This window comes from Simochromis diagramma, unplaced genomic scaffold (assembly GCF_900408965.1).
Source record: "Simochromis diagramma unplaced genomic scaffold, fSimDia1.1 OVJJ01000361.1, whole genome shotgun sequence".
NCBI classification, from domain to species: Eukaryota; Metazoa; Chordata; class Actinopteri; order Cichliformes; family Cichlidae; genus Simochromis; species Simochromis diagramma.
In genome coordinates, this window is record NW_024386860.1 from 16,886,015 (window position 1) to 16,907,448 (window position 21,434).

The 21,434-nt window shown below is 40.6% G+C and overlaps 1 protein-coding gene and 1 long non-coding RNA gene across 3 annotated transcripts; both read right to left on the reverse strand.

The window, feature by feature from the left end:
• Positions 1-2,436: 2,436 nt before the first annotated feature.
• On the reverse strand, positions 2,437-4,462 carry LOC120732928. The gene is made up of 2 exons (XR_005695709.1): positions 3,753-4,462; positions 2,437-3,270 (listed from the first exon to the last, which is right to left on the reverse strand). It is a non-coding gene; the product is annotated as an uncharacterized LOC120732928 (long non-coding RNA).
• A 1,609-nt stretch (positions 4,463-6,071) lies between these two features.
• On the reverse strand, positions 6,072-13,914 carry LOC120732923 (transmembrane protein 176B-like). Of its 2 annotated transcripts, XM_040030838.1 has the most exons (7): positions 13,783-13,914; positions 10,944-11,141; positions 10,717-10,830; positions 9,904-9,960; positions 7,214-7,483; positions 6,971-7,093; positions 6,072-6,256 (listed from the first exon to the last, which is right to left on the reverse strand). In XM_040030838.1, the coding sequence occupies exons 2-7, from the start codon at positions 11,118-11,120 to the stop codon at positions 6,191-6,193; spliced, it is 807 nt and encodes a 268-aa protein (XP_039886772.1). In that variant the 5' UTR covers positions 11,121-11,141; positions 13,783-13,914; the 3' UTR covers positions 6,072-6,190. The 2 variants fall into 2 exon arrangements, with proteins under 2 accessions (XP_039886772.1, XP_039886773.1); XM_040030839.1 differs by lacking the exon at positions 13,783-13,914 and having other exon boundaries at positions 10,944-11,159.
• Between the last annotated feature and the right edge of the window lie 7,520 nt (positions 13,915-21,434).

Here is a 21,434-nt window from a genome sequence, read left to right on the forward strand (position 1 = left end):
CCAACTTTCTGATAAGTAAGCGACCTGCTCTGCCTCCTGAGCTACAGCCATCACCACCGTCAGAGCTGTCTGAACAGTGAGTCTGGAGTTGTGGGAGCAGCAGCTTCTGGTCCAGTTTATTCTTCCTCAGGACTTGGAGGAAGTGCAGCCGCTCCTGGGCTGTTCCAAAACAGGGAGGAGACAAAGTAGACTGAGTCATCAACTGAGATGTTATTATAATGTGTTTGGTCAGTGAATAAATCTTTAGCTTTGAAATCAGCACAACTGAGTTTCAGTGTTATAAACTACATTTAAAGTAGCCTACACAGATACATAAGAAGACACACGTGCGATAAAACACATACAGTTAAAACCAGATATTTACATACAAAAAGACACGAATACCTTTATTTTTATTTTTCGTCAAACATCAAATCAGAGTAAACTTTTTGGTTTTAGATCAATAAATATTAACATATTTTTTGTATTTGTGAAACACTTTCATCAAAGTCAGAAGTATACATACACTAAGTTTATTGTGTCTTTAAACAAAAAGAAACCTTCATACGATTTTATTCTGAGCTTAAGAAGCTTCTTATAGGTTAATTGGGTCCATTTGAGTTAATTGGTGGCACACCTGTGAATGCTAATAAAGGCACACCCCAAACACAGAGACTCTTTCTACACTCCACATTAGTTGGTGGCGGTAATGCACCAATTTGTTGTTTGCCAACTGCCAATAAACAATATAAATAAGAAGAAGAAGAAGGAGGAGGAGGGCCTCTTTCTTTGACATCATGAGAAAATCAAAAGAAATCAATGAAGGCATCAGGAAAAGAATTGTGGACCTACACAAGTGTGGCTCATCCTTAGGTGCAATTTCCAGATGCCTGAAGGTCCCACATTCAGACAACAATATGCAAGTATAAAAAACATGGGAATGTGCAACCATCATGCCGCTCAGGAAGGAGACGGATTCCCAGAGAGGAATGTTTTTTGGTGTAAAATGTGTAAATCAACCAACAAGGACAACAGCATAAGATCTTGTGAAGATGCTGGTAAGACAGTGTGACTATTCACAGTAAAAATGAGTCCTGTAGCACCATGACCTCACAGGGTACTCTGGAGGAGAAAGCCATTACTTTAAAACCACAATAAGCTGGACTACAGTTTACAACTGCACACGGGGACAAAAATCTCTATTTCTGGAGACATGTCGTGTGGTCTGATGAAACAACTGAACTGTTGGGCCATGATAAACCGTATATTTGGAGGAAAAAGGTGGAAGCTTTGAAGCCTCAGAACACCATCCCAACTGTGAAGTATGGGGGTAACAGCATCATGTTGTGGGGCTGTTTTACTGCAGGAGGGACTGATGTTCACAAAATAGATGACATCATGAGAAAAGAAAATTATGTGGATATATTGAAGCAGCATCTGAAGGCATCAGCCAGGAAGTTGAAGCTTGGGCCCAAATGGGTCTTCCAAATGAACAATGACCCAAGAATTCCTCCAAATTATTTACAAAGTGGCTTAAATACAACAAAGTCAAGGTATTGGAGTGATCTCAATCACAAAGGCCTGATCTCAATCTGATAGAAAACATGTGGGTGGCACTAAAAGGTGAGTGGGAGCAAGAAGGCCTGCAAGCCTGACCCGGGTACACCAGTTCTGTCAAGAGGACTGGTCCATGATGCCCATCAACTACTGTAGAAAGCTGGTGGAAGGATACCTGAAATTTTTGGCCCAAGTGAAACCGTTTCAGGGCAATTCTATCAAATACTAAGGAAGTGTGTGCATACTTCTGACTTTAATGAAAGCAATAAAAAATACATAACAGTTCTCTCTTTACTCTGACATTTCACAAATAGCCTACAAAAAAAATGTTAATATTTATTGATCTAAAAGAAAGGTTTACTCTGATTTGATGTTTAATGGTAAGAATTTTTTGTTGTTGTTTTTAAGTGTAATATCTGTTTTTAACTGTATGTGTCAGTATTTATCTTTATTTTTATTCTTTTCTAACTTTTTTAATATTGTCATCATACATTGTGGAATGGCAAAGAAAATAACCCCATATTTCTCAAGAATAAACACATTTTTACCAACAAACATAATTGAGTTTAAGGCACTTTTCTCAACTTAAATTTTAATCATTAGCACAACAATGAAATTATCAATCGATTCAATTTGGTATAATGTCTTCCTTTCAAGAAGCACTTAGGAAGACAAAGTCTTAATTAGTATAAATCATCAAGACATCAAGTTAGTTGTAGGTCATAAAGGAACATGATTCCTGGTAACTGATAGAACAAAGACATTTAGGCTACAGCCTGTGCAGTGACTTCCTCCAGCAGTGGTTTGGTCAACTCTGAGTCATCAGTGCTCTACAAGAAGAAGAAAGAAATGGGAAAGTACGTGAAATGTGCTGACGATTACACAAAACTGAATGAACTGTGCTTTTGTGCTTCGTGCGGGGAGTTTTAGTCTGCGCTTCTGTAACCACTCTTTTCTTTTCGGGTAAATAATGAGCCTCAACACTGTCAGACTTTGCATCAACAAAAGTTCAAAAGAATCCTTCTTTCTGTTATACTGAGCCACAGTGCAGTCCCTCAGTTCATCCCCTGTCTGAGCCGGCTGTTTTAACCTCTTATCATTAAAGACAAATTTAATCTGATTTAATTGAATCTGATTGACTGAATTGAACTCAGTTAAGTTAAAAGTTTTTGAATGTGATATAGAGGGTTTTTTATTTTATTTTAGGGCAGTTCCACACAGATCCGTGTCTTCTACCCGTTCCTACCTTCTTTTTGGTTCTGATTTCTAAATTCCCCTGATCACACTTAAGATGAGTGAAAGGATGAATATCCATGCTGCTTGGTGGAGAAATTGTGCAAAAGCATCAAATCCAAACTTCAGTTTTCTTCCTTCTTAACCACTTATCCAGTATACTTACAAACAATAACGCCATGTAACAGCTATAGATGGCATCATTTTTGTTCTACATGTTCCAAAATTAAATTATTTTTAATAAACAAACAAAAAAAAACCTCACTGGTAGCAATAAAGAAGAACACCAACAATGGTGGAAAACTGACTGTGTCAGAATCAATAAATGCAAGGTGTGAAAAATACAAGCACACAGCAGGAATGCACTCTTTAAGCAGCACTTCAAGAAGAAAACTTTGTATAACTCAGTGATGTTAAAGGACAGAGGCAACACATTTAGGCTATAAGCTGTGCAGTGACTTTCTCCAGCAGGTCTTTGTAGTGCTGTCGATCATCAGTACTCTGAAAGGGAAAAACAGCATGGGTAAAGAGCATGAAAAGGTGCTGACACATTCAAACCATGAACAACAGCAGTGACCACTGCTCTAACTACTGCGACTACTGCACAGGCTGACTAAGTGAGGCCAGTTTTCTGTTGTAGTTTTAAACTGAGCAGACAGTGAGCAGGACAGAGTCACAGCTGATGCATAGAATCAGAGATCCACCTAATCATTCCTGCTTTTTCCATTTCACAATTTTTGCTGTTAACTATTTAAATATTAAAATAATTATGTGAGTGAAATTTAAATGGTTTCTATCCACTGAATATGAACCTCTCACTATCTCAGTTGACTGACATTGTATGTTTCCATGAATCTTCTAATGAGTTTGAACTTTAAACACAGCATGTAACTTTTAATAAAAAGGTCCTAAACTAAACCTAAACTCAGACTGGTTGCTTGCTGTGCAGTTTGGAAAACAGAAACCAGGAACTAAATGCAGACCTGTTACAATTAGTTCTTCCTCGTATTTGGCAGAAGCGAGAATGTGGTTTGGTCTCCATCTGATTCACGATTACGAAATCTGAATAAACACACAACGCACAACAGCTGAACCTTTCATGTTTTATTGAACATGCCAAGAAATACAATACAATACAACTTTATTCGTATAGCACATTTAAAACCAGAGATACACCAAAGTGCTTCACAAAATCCATTAAAACAGTAGCAAAATACAAAAGCAGATACGCTAGCAAGTGGGAGGCATTGATTAACCAAGTATACAAGTACGCAGAGAAGCAAGTAAGACTTAAAAATAAAACTGATAAAACAATATAAGCAAAACAGAGGAAAATGGGGAGGGCAAGGACGTACACTTAAAGGGCATGCTGGATTGAGTCAGATGCGCGAATAGCATGAAGGAGGTTGTTCCAGAGGGTAGGTGCGACTGAAGCGAAAGCATTTACAGCACAGGCTGGGAAAAGTAAATTCTTGAGTTTCTTAGCATTTCAAACCTCATTTAAAAGTAAAAACCTCCACCTGACATTCCCTGTTTACACATTAAAAAAGCAAGAAAAGAAAAGAGTTACCAGTTTGTATTTTGACTGAATAAACTTCAGGTTATTGCACAGCGTCTGAGCTCAGGACTCTGACTTATGACAATAATTTTGTTGTTTATCAATCACTTTTTACCAACCCGGTGCTGGGATCTACAGCGGGGAAAATAAGTATTTGACACATCAGCATTTTCATCAGTAAGGGGATTTCTAAGTGGACCATTGACACAACATTTCCACCAGATGTTGCCATCAAGCCAAATATTGAATTCATACAAACAAATCAGAACATTGAAGTATACAAGTTAAACCATAATAAATAAAGTGAAATGACACAGGGAATAAGTATTGAATACATGAAGATAACAAGGGGCAAAATGACATAGAAAGCCAGGAGATCACCTGAAATCTGTCAGTATTGATAGAGAAATCCTGTCCCCCATCAGTACTAATTGATATCAGCTGCTTTAGTCCTAATTGATGGCCTATAAAGGCTCCTCATTACCCAGAAGGCACACAGGAAAGACTTCATGATGGGTAAAAGCAAAGAACCCTCTCAAGATCTTCGTAATCTTATCGTTGAAAAGCATTGTGATGGGAATGGTTATAGGTGCATTTCCAGAATGCTGAATGTTCCTGTGAGCACTGTGGGGGCCATTATCCGGAAATGGAAGGAGCATCAGTTCACCATAAACCTGCCACGATCAGGTGCTCCACGCAAGATCCCTGTCCGAGGAGTCCAAAGAATAATCAGGAGAGTTCTCCAAGAGCCAAGAACCACTCGGACAGAACTTCAGGAAGACCTTGCATCAGCAGGTACTGTTGTTTCAAAGAAAACTATAAGCAATGCACTGAACCGCCATGGCATCCATGCACGCTCACCACGCAAGACTCCATTGCTGAACAAAAAGCATGTCAAGGCTCGGTTAAAATTTGCGCAACAGCATTTGGAGAAGCCTGTGGATTATTGGGAGACTATAGTATGGTCAGATGAAAGCAAAATTGAACTTTTTGGCAGCCATTCTACACACCATGTTTGGAGAAGGAATGGCACTGCTCACCACCCCAAGAACACCATACCAACAGTTAAGTTTGGGGGTGGTAGCATCATGGTTTGGGGCTGCTTTTCAGCAAGGGGTACTGGCAGACTTCATATTATTGAAGGCAGGATGAATGGAGAGATGTACCGGGACATTCTGGATAAAAATCTGCTGCCATCTACCAGGAAGCTAAAAATTAAAAGAGGGTGGACATTTCAGCAAGACAATGATCCCAAACACAAGGCCAAGGTAACAATGAAGTGGTTTCAAAGAAAGAAAATCAAGTTGCTTGAATGGCCCAGTCAATCACCTGACCTAAATCCCATAGAAAATCTATGGAGAGAACTGAAGATTAAAGTTCATAAAAGAGGCCCAAGGAACCTTCAAGATTTAAAGACCGTTTGTGTGGAAGAATGGGCCAGAATCACTCCTGAGCAATGCAGACGACTGGTCTATCCATACAAGAGGCGTCTAGAAGCTGTAATCACCAACAAAGGCTTTTCTACAAAGTATTAAATAAAGTGTGTTCAATACTTATTCCCTGTGTCATTGCACTTTATTTAATATGATCCAACTTGTGTACTTCAATGTTCTGATTTGTTTGTATGAATTCAATATTTGGCTTGATGGCAACATCTGGTGGAAATGTTGTGTCAATAGTCCACTTAGAAATCCCCTTACTGATGAAAATGCTGATGTGTCAAATACTTATTTTCCCCGCTGTAACTAAATATAAGATATATGTCACTACATTAACACACAGTTATAATTTGTATATTATCAGTTAGCTGTTAGTAAGAATGTGTGTAAATCGCAGACATTTCCATGCACAGAGCCAAGATGTTTATGCCACAGGCTGTGCAGTGACTTCCTCCAGCAGAGGTTTGTGGAGCTCTGGGTCGTCAGTGCTCTAAAAGAGAAAAAAATATTTGTGAAGTGTCGACTCCCTCCAGTCACAAACAACCATGACTGCACACACTTTGATGACAATTTCATGCAGGGATACAAAAAGGAATCAACATTTAAGGTGACGTTAAAAATAAAGTGCAATTACAATTTATTTTATTGTTATTAAAACAAACTGTGGTAAGCTGTTGTTGTCCACACTAACAGAAAGTTGGGCACAGCTGTTCAAACTTCCTGTGGTCTATTTTTTTTATTAGTCCCAACAGCTCTTCTTCCTCATGGCTCTCTCTCTCTCTGCAGCAGTTCCACCATGAAGCTCTGATTCACACAGTCTCTCCCTAAAATCTGCAGCCTGAACTCTGGACTTGCTGTCCTGGGCCGGTCCACGTGGGAGCCAGTTTCTACAAAGAGTTTGAAGTTCCACAAATATTCTGGACTGACTGAGCTTCATGTCTTAAAGTCATGATGGGCTGTTGTTTTGTTTTATGTTGTCATTCTGCTCTCTGTCTGTACATCAGATATAAACTTTAACTGACTCACTCAAACTGGTAGAGAGCATGAGAACACTGCACAGACTCACTGTTACCTGGTTTCACTGATATTCAGACAAAACAAAACAGAATTCCTGCAAGAACACTTCATGTGTTCAGCCAACATCTTCTACTATTTAACATGTTTATCAGAATGTGTTTGAACCTTTGTGTTGTCCATTATCTACCTTGTTTTGTCCTTTTTCTTTGTTCCTCAGAGCCTTGATTCCCAGGACAGCAGAGCTTATCACAACACAGAGCTCCAGAACAGACAAGGTGATCATCACAGCACTGATGCTTCTCAGGAGCATCTGATGGGATACAAACAACAGTGTTTCATCTAAAGTCTCAGAATGATATATACTGCAGTATATAAGATAGTATCATATAGTGTATATGTGCTATTTTTCTTTCTGCTCTCCCTAACTTACCACCAGCACTGCTCGGCCCTCCAAGCATTTCTCCTGAAGGAGTTTTTCCTCCAAGGATGGAGGCCTTATTGTTTCCCTGCCATACCCGTAATCATTGTAGCCATTGTAACCATTGTAGCCATTGTAGCCATTGTAACCATTGTAGCGACTGTAGCAATTGTAGTAATAGTTACTCCAATAATAAATGTGTCCTAAATTAACGCTGTACAGTGCAATGGCTGTGATGGCAAAAGCAACTCCAGCCAGATTCAGAATCACAGTAAGGATGACCTGAAAAACAAAAATGACCAGTTAATGTACAAGAAAATATCCAAACCATAAATCACACTTAGTGCATTCTTAGACTAAAGTATCATAGCCTCTGTGAGTACGCATGTTTTCGTAGTCATGCCTGGATTCTTCATTAATCGTTTGGGGTTTCTGTGTTTGGTTTGTTAATGTTATTCTTCCCTTCAGATTAATGAAGTATCTGATTCTGATGATTCTTCAGATTTGTAATCTCTGTCGTAGATGTCATGGTCCGGAATCTGGTGACTCCATGTTTATGTTTTGTGTTTATCAATTTTTAGAGTTTTCTGATTTTTTGTTATTTTCTTCCAGTGTTTAGGTGTTCACTGTGCTCCCTTGTGTTCATGTCTTTTTACTTTGACGGTCCCTTGTCTCATGTCTGTGTCCCTAGCATTGTCTCCCCTTAGGCTACGTCCACACTAGCCCGGATAGATTTTTCATCTGAAAACTCTCTGCGTCCACACTAGCCTTTTCAGTCATTTTCACAGAATTGTGCGTCTCCATTGAAACAGCCCAAAACGCTTCGTTCCAGTCCTGCCCGAAAGCGAGTGAGAATTAAAGAATTTGAATAAAAGCTATCTGGAGCGTGTAAAAACTGATGTTAATCTTTTTTTTAGGGCTGTCAAAATTGAGAGCAATCAAAACAACTGCTGTATAATGCCCTCCGCTATCTTTGTTTAATTGGTCACATGACTGCATCACATGACTAAAATGCATCATCATTTTAGAAAGTCTGCGTTTTCAAACATCCACACTGCGATGGGACAGCTCTGTTTTGAAATATATGCGCTTTCGAGAGCGTTTTCAAAAACGGTTTGGTGCAATTGTGGATAGTTGTGGACTTTGTTGTTATTCTTTGTGATTTTTTTAAATGTTTTTTGATTGTTTGTTCTTTTTTTTTGTCTGGCAGCTGACACAGTCTCTCAGAGGATGGGATTTTTCTTTTTAAGGGGGGTGACAGGAGGAGAGAAGCTGCAGAGACACATAATAAAACTGCAACTCTGCTTCCTGGTCCCAAGTCTAGATAATCACATTTGTGGAGGGGGGTTCATTAATTTGGCCAGATTTCTAAAAAATGAGAGCTTCTTCGACGTGAATTATAATTTTACAGAAGTTACGTTTAAACTTAGGCAGCAGTTTTTTTTTAACCTTAGCCAGCTGATCTGACTCTTTTTCATTTTCTTCTTCCTTTATTCTTCTTGACATAATGAAATATAGAAACAGAACGAGTTCTGGATCACATCCCCTATTCAGTGTAATCTCTCAGGAAATTTAATGTGACTGTTGTCTTCATGCATGCTCAATCATCCAGGTAAGGAAATCCCAGAAAGCTGGTTCAGTGGGAGAAACGTTTGGTCGCTCATCCATCCTCTTCAGTCTCATTTGCATACTTACTGAAACTAGCACCACTGATGAACAATGGGCTGCGAGGTCAGTTTCTTGACCATTAGTATGCAAATTGTCACGACCGCTGATCTACAACCACTGATCAAAGACCATTGATCAGTGGCCATGAGTACCATTGGATATGAAAAGTTGCAGGTTAGCCTTCTTAGACTGTAAGATTTCCAACAGTAACGAGAGACGTTTAAATGTTGATGTGTACCGTAAAACCACGCATACGGATCAGTATTTAAGGTTTGACTCTCACCATCCAGTGGAGCACAATCTGGGTGTCACCAGTGCGCTACAACACAGAATGAACACCATCCCCACAGACAAAGCGGTCAGGGAAGCAGAAGAACATCACATCAAGAAGGCCCTGAGTAAATGTGGTTATCCCAGCTGGACGTTTGTCAAAGCTGGGAAGGCTCCTAAAGAAAGCTCCAACTGATCCAGGAGAGAAGGAAAAGTGCTGCCTAAATGAAAACCCTTTGTGATCCTGTATGTGTCATGAGCATCGGAACAATTAAGACTCATTTTTTCTAAACACTGCGTCTCTGTGGCTTTTAAAACCCTGAACATGCGCCGCTCTTTTGTGTTGCGCCGGATGGCACAACACAAAAGAGCTACCTCATCAGGCCAGGACTCTGCAGTCTATTTACACCTACAGGCCAGTGGACACTCTTTCCATGGTGAGGATGTAACATCCTGATTGTTGTTTGTAATATAAACTGTTTTAAGATGCAGTGCGAAAAGTTGCAGGGGGGGTCAGGAGTGGGAAATAATTTTTATCAAAGTATTTTATTTGATAAAAATAATTTAGCAGTTATATGTAGACTAGAGGGGTGTTAAGTCCTCCTTCAGCAAACTTCCCTCCAGTATTTATGCAAGTGTGTGTATGCTGTAGGACATACTGTACATGTTTAATATATTTATCTTGAATGCAAATAAGAATAAGACATGACATCAAAAAGTCCTTTAGAGATCATATGAAAATGTTTTACAGCTGAAATACTCACCAAACATGGACTTGGATACTTCTCAGACAAAACGCACATAATTCCAAAGATGATGAACTAGACAAAAGACAAAATAAATAAATACATAAATAAAGTTCACGTCCATCTTTTTACTGAGTGCAACAGAGAAAACAGAGAGGTCTTTATGGACATTTTATCCCCTCTTCTTGCAGGATATGTTGTAAATAAACTTTTCACCATGAGAGAACAATTGTTTGTTTGTGTAAACTGCTATTTTGAACTATAGCTAATTTTTAATGTAACCTAGCAAAACTATGAATCGGTGTTTGTAAATGTGCAAGGGTGTCATCACACTTAGACAGATCTTGGACAAAACTTGGCAATTAAGCTTTCTGTCACATATTTAACTGTGGAAAGATATGTTTGATCCCCAAAATGATCTTCTCTTAAAGATTACTCAGTAGATTCCTATTCCATTACTGTGACAGGTTTGGTTTACATGGCTCTTTTTTGGCATTTCATTTCTCATCTTGTGTATCCAGTATGACCTGATGTGAAATGGAAAAACAAATCTGGTCATCTTTTTTTTCTTAACCAAATCTCACTAACAAGGGAGCAACACAGGTCACCAATTTATCACAAACAGACAACCACAGACTCTCATTTCCACTCCTAAGGACAATTTAGAATTACAAGTTAACATGAAACACATCTTTGGGCTGTGGAGGAAACCGGATCACCCAGAAATAACTCACACACAACACACACCAAGTCCAGAACCTTGTTGCTATTAGGCAACAATAACAACCACTGTGCTGCTTATTAGACAACAATATATGTATATTTCCTTACCAATGCACCCAACCAAAATGGAAAGCCTAAGTAGTTTAAGTAAAAGGAGGTCCAAGTGCTATAGAGTATAAGTCCAAATCCAATGTTGAGCAGCCCGATCATTATCTGCAGCGTCTGTGAAAAATGAAGTACAGTGTGAACAGTGAACATTGTGCAGTTTAAGAAAAAACTACAAATTAAAAAATAGGCATAATATAAAATGTGATGTGTAGATGGTTGTAGCTCACCCCCAGCACTGTCTGAGAAGCTCTGTTGAGACTTCTCAGGCGCTGAGACACAGTGCAGCACACTGGACTGTAGCAAAGGTTCTTGAAGATCTGGCACAGAGGAGGCCAAGGACTTTGGGGGTCAGTGGTCAGAGTGAGTACAGTGACCCCATCAGCCTTGGACACAGTCACTGACATCCTGTCTTGAGATCCTGGAGACTGAGAGACAAGAAAAAACTGAAATGAGCTGAATCGGATTAAAGTCTTTGTGGAAAAACAATTTGACCCAAACACCTCACTTCCCTTCACTTAACTTCACTTTCCACCAAAGGAGCTTTAAACAGAATTTGAAAAGTAATCTGTTAATTAATTAAACCGACTTGATGCTGGGAGGCTGTCACATCACTGGACGCTCTCAAGTTGGCTTTAACAGGTGACACTGGTTCTAAATATGGATAACACTGTGCTGATACCAGTTTACAAGAATGTTTTACATATAAAGGCAACCTCCAGGTGCTGAAAATGGAATCCCGCAGTGATGTGCCCAGTCACTTTACTGTGTCGGCTACAACAGCAGGTCACGTGTCATAAACTTCTATATTAAAATTTTCACTTCACAGCAGAAAAAAGTTTGTCCTGTGCTACAAAAAATGGGTTTGGTCTCTATAGATGATTTCTGGCAACAACCAACATCATCATAATAACAATTATATTCATAATAAAAGTGTGATGGTCCGTAGTCGGGTGACTCCATGTTTCGGTTTTTGTTTATTCAATGTTCTGGGTTTTTCATGATTTGGTTTTTTGTATTTTCTGTTCCTTAGTTATTCTTTAGCACTGCTGTGATTTCCTTTAGGTTTTGTCTCTGTGCCTCCCTTGTGTTCCTTCTGTTGTGTCTTATTTTCCTGGTTCGATGTTTGTGTTATTTCCTGTTTTACTTTGACAGTCCCATGTCCAATGTCAGTGTGTCTAATTTTGCTTCCCCTCGTCTTGTCATGTCTAATTAATCCCAGCTGTGTTTCCCTCCTACATCCCATTCCCTCATTATTCCCTCATATATTTAAACCCTGTGTGTTCCTTTGCCTTTTGTCCTGTTGTACCTCCTCATGTGTGTAAGTCTCCCTGTGTTTCTGGTTTGGAGTTTTAGTTCTAGTTTTCTAGAACTAAAACTTTTCTAGTTTTATCTCTAGAGTCCTGTGTTCACACCCACTTCCTGCCTGCCTCCGCCTCACATGACAAAAAGTTGTCATTATTAATATTTTTCTTTCATTTCTGCTGAATTGTTTCTCCTTCCTCCCTCAGTTGTTACATGAAAAATCTCTTTCTCAATAATCGTTGCCACATTTATATCAACAAAGCTAAATAAAATAAACTTTTTCTGTTAGGTATTTTAGTACCATGGTAGCATTTACTGGATATTGTTTTATAGTGACATTATGCAGGAAAACTCTGTCATTTCATAAGGCCCCTTTGTTTTAGTTATTTTTCTCTTTGACCCAAGAATTGATGTGTGAGAATCACAGGCTGGTACAAGGTTGAAATACCACAGAGATCACTCCCTCAGCTACATTAGTTTCTAAATCTCTTAGGAGACGCCTGTTGAAGGCCAGATGGTTTGTTTCAGAATTCACTAATGAAAGAACTCTTTATTTCGTGCCTTGAAAATATGTCGCTGAGATAATCACAATTGTATCTGAACTAATAAACTATACAAAGGATGCTTCTTCACCCAAGGGCAGGAAGACGCTCCCTTATCTTGGTCTGTACTGGTTTAAACTGATAATCTGCTGTCTCATGAATTTTACCCTCTATATAAACTGTTGTACTTGTGAATAAAGTTGAGTCAATTTGGGAAGACAACCTGAAGCAGTCTCTGTTTTCTTGTTCTCCCAAGCTGCTCCCGAGCTCGTACTAACACGCTGAATGGCATGCTTGAATATTACTTGAGAATATATTTGACTGTGTTACAGACTAAGGGACATTCTCTGCTGATAGGTGAAGGTACATTCTCTGCTGATAGACGTCCACGCCTCGAAGGAAGTCGATCCACGGATTAGGCCCTGGAAACCGTTTCCTTCATTTTCTATTTAATGCAACACATTTCAAAAACTCCAGAAATGTAGTTAAATCCACAGTTTTAGCAGATAAATGTGCAGCACATAGTGATGTCAGCACCATGCCCCAGCTTTATTTACTGCACACTCTTGTTCAAGGAACAAGGAAGTCATGTTTTTGTGTTGTTTTCCACCCATAACCTGAAACCCCTGTACCAATCAATAAATATATGTACTATATTTTATATTTATTATTAGACTTCTTACTGTATAAGTTGTATTTTTGTTTTCCAGAAATCATAAAATCAGTTTCAACTTGATGTGTTTTCTGATGTTGTTAAAACTTACAACATGGAGATAAGTTGTAAGTTTGATCAGACTTTAACTGATCAAGCACACACATCCATACATATGCAATAATACTAAGTGCAATAATCCTTTCTGTCATCGTTGTATTTTTACTCAGTTGTATATAGTATTTGTATTTGTATTCTATTTTTATCTTATTGTATATTTATTTTATTTTATTCTACTGTATATAGTATTTTATTTTATTCTATTCTGTACAGTTGTGTACTGTATTTATTCTTATTGTATTCTAATTTTTGCCTCATAACTTTTGCACTGTCCACTCCTGCTGTGACAAAACAAATTTCCCACGTGTGGGACTAATAAAGGTTATCTTATCTTATCTTATCTTATCTTATCTTAAATGAACAACGATTAGATTAAACCACATTTTTTACATGAATACACAACTCTTAATTAGTCTGAATTACAAGCTGAATCAAACATGAAAGACTTACCTGTTAGTGAAGAACAAAAACTTAAACAACTCCGTTTGAAAAGCAAACAAGTCTGATCAAGTAAGCGGTACACTGGAAAGAGGAAACCAAGAGCTGGCCAAACCTGTTACCAATAGCGCCTCCTCCTTATGCTGTACATGGTAAGAAAGGTGAGCATAAAAATATGATGTATAAGGTAACACCTGCAGAAAAGGTAGCAGTGACATGAGAGGAGCCACAAGTTTATGTTAAGTTCATGTCAAGAGTTAAAGAAATATTTTCAGCAAACATGCCGAACTTGAACTTCAAACATTCATCAAATAAACTTGATCAGCAACTTTATAATAAATATTTTTATTACAATTAATTAATTGGGACAATCAGTCAAACATAATTAAAAGAATCACCTGTTAACAAACGTGGTGCATTTGCTGCACAGTTTGGAAAAAGTAAACAGGAAAGAAATACAACAGCGCTCTCTGGTGGTCACAGCAACACTCTTACTACACCTTTATTGTACAATTACAAGAAAAAGGTTATGAGCCGTGTCCACTTCTCCACAGGCAACCAGTGATGAATAACAGCGTTCTGCTTCTGTAATAAAACTGTTAGGGGCACACCACCATTTTGAGATCCGCGGCACCGTGTCATGCAGGACGCATCTCCCTTCGAGAAGTAATTGTGTAACAGAATAAAGTGTGAAATGGTGTACTGAGCAGGGTTTTGTCTTTCATCGGATGCCTATGAGAAATCAAAAGAACTCAGTGAAGTGTTGATATTCAACACTAATTACTATTTCTATCGTTACAATGTCGTTACCGTTACCAACAAGAAAATGCGGGGCGGTCGCGTTACAATTTTTCAACAACGGTTGAAGCTGTCTTCAGCTTACTGCACCTTATATCAGTTGCACAGACTTAGCTGTCTATGTAAGTAATCTGGGCGCTACAGCTTTAAGCAGCTGCGCGCGCTCCCGCGGACTGCAATCACTTTCTACCAGATGATCACTTTTTGGCACAACACCTGGAGCTCAGGGGGGGCAAAACAATTGCACGAGTGCTGCTGTTTGACTGAGGAAGAATAAAGTAGTCGTGGTAAGCCAATCACATGACCACTTCAAGATGACAAAGCAACAAGGTGATATATACCAGTTTTTAAATGGTGTTGATAGGCCACGTAAACCCAGAGTCATGATAAACAATATATACGCAGCGTGTTTTCCTGAATAGTTTCGTCACATTTACTGTCTAAAGACAGCGCTAGCAAGCACTCTCTGCTTATGAGCAAAAAATAAAAACAAAACAAAACAAAAAACAGCCCTTTTGTGTTGGTGGAAAAATAATAATAATACATTTTATTTGAACGCACCTTTCAGAACACTCAAGGACACTGTACACGGTAGAATAATAACAGCAACATAAAAGCAAGCAGTTTACACAATCATAAAAGCATAAGACATAAAACAAATTTAAAATAGCATAGTGGAGAAGCTATGTTTGATAAGCTATTTTGAACAAATGAGTTTTGAGTTATGACTTAAAGAGAGAGAAGGAAGAGATATTTCTTAAATCAGGAGGAAGGGAATCCCAGAGTCGAGGAGCAGAGCAGCTGAAAGCCCTGCTACCCATGGTGGCAAGACGGGGGGAGGGGACAGAGAGAGAAAGGGAAGAAGAAGATCTAAGACACCGAGATGGGGCGGTGATCTGAACCAGATCAGAGAGATATGGAGGAGAGAGATGATGAATAGCCTTAAATTTGTACAAGAGTATTTTGAAATTGATGCGATATTGAATGAAGCTGCTGCAGGACAGGAGTGATGTGGTGGACAGAAGGGGTCCTGGTGATAATACGGGCAGCAGAGTCCTGGACACGTTGGAGCTTGTGGGTGGATTTTTGAGTAAGACCAAAAAGAAGTGAATTACAATAATCAATCTGGGAAGTAACAAGGCTATGGACAAGAATGGCAGCAGCATGTGGGGTGAGAAAAGGACGGAGATGATTAATGTTGTGCTACTCAAAATATTTGAATTCTAATTTTGCTGAAAATTTCATGTCATCTTGGTCTGATTCAATAATTCAGAGGTAACAAATTAAAAATATAATTAATAGGAATAAAAACAAAAAAAAAAACCCATATAAAACATTGCACGGCCACGCTGTGCTAATTATATATTTTAAAAAATAAATGTAGAGGTAGGAATTGCAATTAATATAAATCTCAAAGTATTCACAACATTCCTGAACAGAAATAGGCCTCTGCACCTGGGGTGAGGGTGTGGCCATGAAAACAATGTGACATGCCATTGGATGTTGGGACACATAATAACATGACGCTAAGCATTGGCCAATGGATGTGAACTAACAACCACAAGGTCGCGGGTATGGCTGCACTGTGGGAAAAAATCCTAATATAAAAGTATTTTATTGTTCATTTTACAGTTTTGTTCTGTTCTTCTAGAATATCATTAAAGTTACGTAAATAGACTGTGATTCCACATTTCAAATGTAAATTAACGTTAAATCACTGTAATGTAATAAAACATAATTTTCATGATTATTAAATGTATCTGTCTGTACATATGCATATTTAGATTGTTAAAATACATTCACAAATGTATCATGATTTCACAAATATCTGTCCGTTATTTGAAAGATTGAACTGTTTAATTCAAATGTAATGCTATGGAAAAGTATATAACATGATTCCTATAAGCTTGTGTTACATCACATAAGTATTATTATCATTGCTGTTTAGGGCGATCGAGGTTCAAGAGTTGGCAGTTCGCCTTGTGATCAGAAGATTGCCGGTTCGAGCCCCGGCTCCGACACTCTCTGTATTGTGTCCGTGGTCAAGACTCTTCATCTGCTGCCTACTGGTGATGGCCAGAGGGGCCGATGGTGCGATATGGCAGCTTCGCCTCTGTCAGTCTATCCCAGGGGATGTAATCCATTATTATTTAAACCAACTGTTAACTGTATATTTCTGTACATTTACGTATTATATAGATATATATAATATATTATATTGCCACAATCATTGACCTTGTTTATAGGTAATTTCATTGTTTGATCACGTTAAAATGTTCCTAATTTAATGTCTAAAAGCACTTGGAAAAGGCAGAATCCCATGTGAAATTAGCGCAACAAACTCTATTTTCATTGCAGAAAATAACTGTATTTTCATGAGAAAGTTATTTTCTGTTATTTTACGGTAGTATTTTGGCGCCCCAGCTGCCGGAATATTACTGTTTTATTAGGATTTGGTTTTTTATCCTATTTATAGATAATTTCATTGTTTAATCACATTAACATGTTCCTAATTTAATGTTTAAGATCACCTGAAAAGGCAAGATCCCATGTAAAATTAGGGCAACAAACTGTATTGTCATTACTGGAAATAACCATATTTTTATGAGGAAGTTATTTTCTGTTATTTTACGGTAGTATTTTGGCGCCCCAGCTGCCGGAATATTACTGTTTTTTTAAGATGTTTTTTTAACAGTGTATAGTACTGTTGAGGATGATTTCTAACTATTGAGTTTGAGAAAATTAGAAGAGAACCATGAATTTAGTTTGGCTAAGCAGAGGGTGAGGGAGCAGGGGGTAAGAGCAGAATCAGGTTTAAAATGCACCGTGTCGACCGATCAAAATATGATATGACAACATGACATTTGCTTGTTTAGGAAGAGGGGGAAGTTTTAGGAGTGAGGGCAAGAGAGAGAGAGAGAGTGAAAGAAAGACAGCAGAAAAAGAGAGAGAGCGAGTTTTGAGATGTGAGAGATTTGTGACTTTTAGCGTGTTTGGAGTGTGTAATGTGTTGTCTTGTGTAGTTAGTGTGTAGTGTTGTGGATAGTTCTGTGTTGTGTGTCAGAACAATGAGGCGACTGCTGTTTCCAGGTAGAAACAGGAGTGATACACCTGCTGCTGTCAGACCTGCAGGTATCAGGCTGTGATGTTCTCCTTTATAGTGAACAGAAATTATTTTTTTGGAGTGGCACAAATAATTTGTCTGGTATGTTACTGAATGCAGAACAGCTGATTGTTTGTAAATAGTTTGAAATGGTTGTAAAAAATAAGGGTAAAATTGACAAGTTATGAAATATGATTCAATAAACACGTTTGTGGTTGTTACAGTAAAAAATGTAACTTTTTCAACTCTGCTTTTATGTTTTATGTCTGATTTCAGATCAATTGTTTTAATACAGTATGTCAAAATGAAAACATAACTGTAAATTCAGACACGTGAGGTTGTGCTGTAAAGAATGATACCAAACAAGGCAAGGTAAATCGTTTTTAAAAGTGAAATGTAGAGGAAACATCAAAAGTGGTTAAAATGGCCAATTATACCCTGGACCCCAGAGGGATAAACTTTTCTTTTGAAGTAACGCAATTGTTACTTTTCAAGTAATGAATTAGTTTTAGAATCTTGTAACTCAGTTACTTGTTTGACGAAGTAACTAGTAACTATAATTAATTGCTTTTTCAAAGTAACTTGCCCAGCACTGCAAACAACACAAACACAAGAAACACAACACAAAACCGCTCCACCACGCCCACCCACACATGCAGGGCCTTGGGGTGCAGGTGTGTCACCAGGGTGCAGGGGAGGCATCCCCCCCCCCCTTCCGGCCGCCTGTGCCTCAGTTTTATTCCACAACGTAGACATCCACATTGCTCACACTCTCATAACACATACATATAGGGCCTTGGAGGTGGGCACATTACACGGCATCCAGAGGACGGTCTTTGTATTCAACCTCACCTCTGGCACCAGTCCCGCCTCCATCCATCCATCCATCCATCCATCTTCATCCGCTTTATCCGAGGCCGGGTCGCGGGGGCTGCAGCCTAAGCAGAGAGGCCCAGACCTCCCTCTCCCCAGCCACCTCCTCCAGCTTATCCGGGGGAACACCAAGGCGTTCCCAGGCCAGCCGAGAGATATAATCTCTCCAGCATGTCCTGGGTCTGCCTCGGGGCCTCCTCCCAGTGGGACATGCCTGGAACACCTCACCCAGGAGGCGCCCAGGGGGCATCCTTGTCAGATGCCCGAACCACCTCAGCTGGCTCCTTTCGATGTGGAGCAGCAGCGGCTCTACTCTGAGCCCCTTCCGGATGGCCGAACTTCTCACCCTGTCTCTAAGGGAGAGACCAGCCACCCTTCGGAGGAAGCTCATTTCTGCCGCTTGTATCCGCGATCTCGTTCTTTCGGTCACTACCCACAGCTCGTGGCCATAGGTGAGGGTAGGGACGTAGATCGACCGGTAAATTGAGAGCTTCGCTTTTACACTCAGCTCCCTCTTCACCACGACGGACCAGTGCAGCGTCTGCATTACTGCAGCTGCAGCCCAAATCTGTCTGTCGATCTCCGGCTCCCTTCTCCCATCACTCGCGAACAAGACCCCGAGATACTTGAACTCCTCCACTTGGGGCAGGAACTCATCCCCGACCCGGAGTGGGCACTCCACCCTTTTCCGGCTGAGAACCATGGCCTCTGATTTGGAGGTGCTGCTCCTCATTCCCGCTGATTCACACTCGGCTGCAAACCGTTCCAGTGCGAGCTGGAGGCCCTCACCCGATGAAGCCAACAGAACCACATCATCCGCAAAAATCAGAGATGAGATTCTGAGGCCACCAAAGCGAAAGCCCTCCGCCACTTGGCTGCGCCTAGAAATCCTGTCCATAAAAATTATGAACAGAACCGGAGACAAAGGGCAGCCCTGGCGGAGCCCATCACCCACCGGGAACGAGTCCGACTTATTGCCGGCAATGCGAACCAAGCTCTTGCAACGGTTGTATAGGGATCGAATGGCCCGTAACAATGGGCCAGACACCCCATAATCCCGCAACACCTCCCACAGGACACCCCGAGGGACACGGTCGAATGCCTTCTCCAAGTCCACAAAACACATGTAGACTGGTTGGGCAAACTCCCATGCACCCTCAAGTATCCTTGAGAGGATAAAGAGCTGGTCCAGTGTTCCGCGACCAGGACGAAAACCGCATTGTTCCTCCTGTATCCGAGGTTCGACTAGCGGACAAACTCTCCTTTCCAGCACCCTGGCATAGACTTTCCCAGGGAGGCTGAGGAGTGTGATCCCCCTGTAGTTGGAACACACCCTCTGGTCTCCCTTCTTAAAGATGGAGACCACCACCCCGGTCTGCCAGTCCAGGGGTACTGCCCCTGATCTCCACGCAACATTGTAGAGGCGTGTCAACCAGTACGGCTCTACAACGTCCAGAGCCTTCAGGAACTCGGGGCGGACCTCATCAACACCAGGGGCTCTGCCACCAAGGAGCTGTTTAACTGCCTCAGTGACCTCGCCCCCGGAAATTGGCGAGTCATTCCCCTCATCCCCAGACTCTGCTTCCTCCTCGGAAGACGTGTCAGTGGGATTAAGGAGGTCCTCGAAGTATTCCTTCCACCGTCTGACAATTTTCTCAGTCGACGTCAGCAGTGCTCCGCCAGCACTATACCTCCTCTCAATTTTAAGGGGGGGGGGGGGGAGATGCATGTTTGTGTCTGTGTTTGCCTGTACGTCTGTGTCTATATGTCAGGTCGGGTCTTAGGCTCCACGTCTGGGAACATCTCAGGCCCTCCAGAGTATGGAGGCCTATCTCCTCTCACCACACTCCCTGCTGGTTGCTGATGCCCTCAGGTGTCGGTTGGTGGTTTTTGGGCTTGGCACTCAGGTATGTACCAGTTCACTCCTGGTGGCTGCTTGGAGGGGCCTGGCTTGGTCAGGTCTCCTCCGGGGGATGGAGGGCCCTCAGGCCTCTGGGCCTACGGTTTGGTTCACTCGGGCACAGCTGGCGGGAACGCCACTGCAGCCCCCTCTGGTTTCTGCTCCATGGCTGCTGGTTGGCCTCTTGTCTGGGGCTCTACTCAGTTATTCCCAGGAGGGTGGCAAGGATGCCCCTCCGATGGTCCTCCTTGGGCTCTTGGGGCCTCTGGATGTCTCGGGCCTGATCTCCTCAATGCCTGCTTCATGACCTGGAGGACAGGGCTATGGCTCCCCATACCCCCTAGAAGATGATTATATGGAGAAACCATTTGAATAATAACACGCTCATCCATACAGGTGTGCACACAGGTGTACACACGGGTGTTCACTGTTCATAGACACAAACCACACCTTTCTTGTGTTATGGAAATTTAAACAATAACCTTCAACACACCCAGTGAGCTTGATTTGAAGTGGGTTTAATAAACACATTGCAATGTGGAGAGAGCATCCCAGTGAAACACCAGGACCATCTCTGAATTGTGGCCACCGCCCTTACATCTTATATACAGAGAAACAGACAAAGAACATTCCACAAACTCTTACATGCTGGCCCCTCTCATGGGGGGACTATGACCTTGTTTTCTGCTTGGCCGTCACCTAAGGATTTACATCCTTTTTTTTTTCTTTTTTTTTTTTGCCTGTCCCGTTTGTCTCTTTTTCCATCAGAATTATTGTCTAAAGGCAAGGAAAGATGCCCAATGGATTTACTTTACCAAATTGACCATCCCAGCCTTGCGGTAATGGTCTATTTGATTCACCTTTTATTGTTTTTCTTCCAAATGCAAGGAGGCACTCCTTGCATTTGGAAGAAATGAGAATGTGTCTTGGTCTCGATCTGATTCACGATTACAGGCAAACAATCTGAATTTAAAAAAAACGCACAACAGC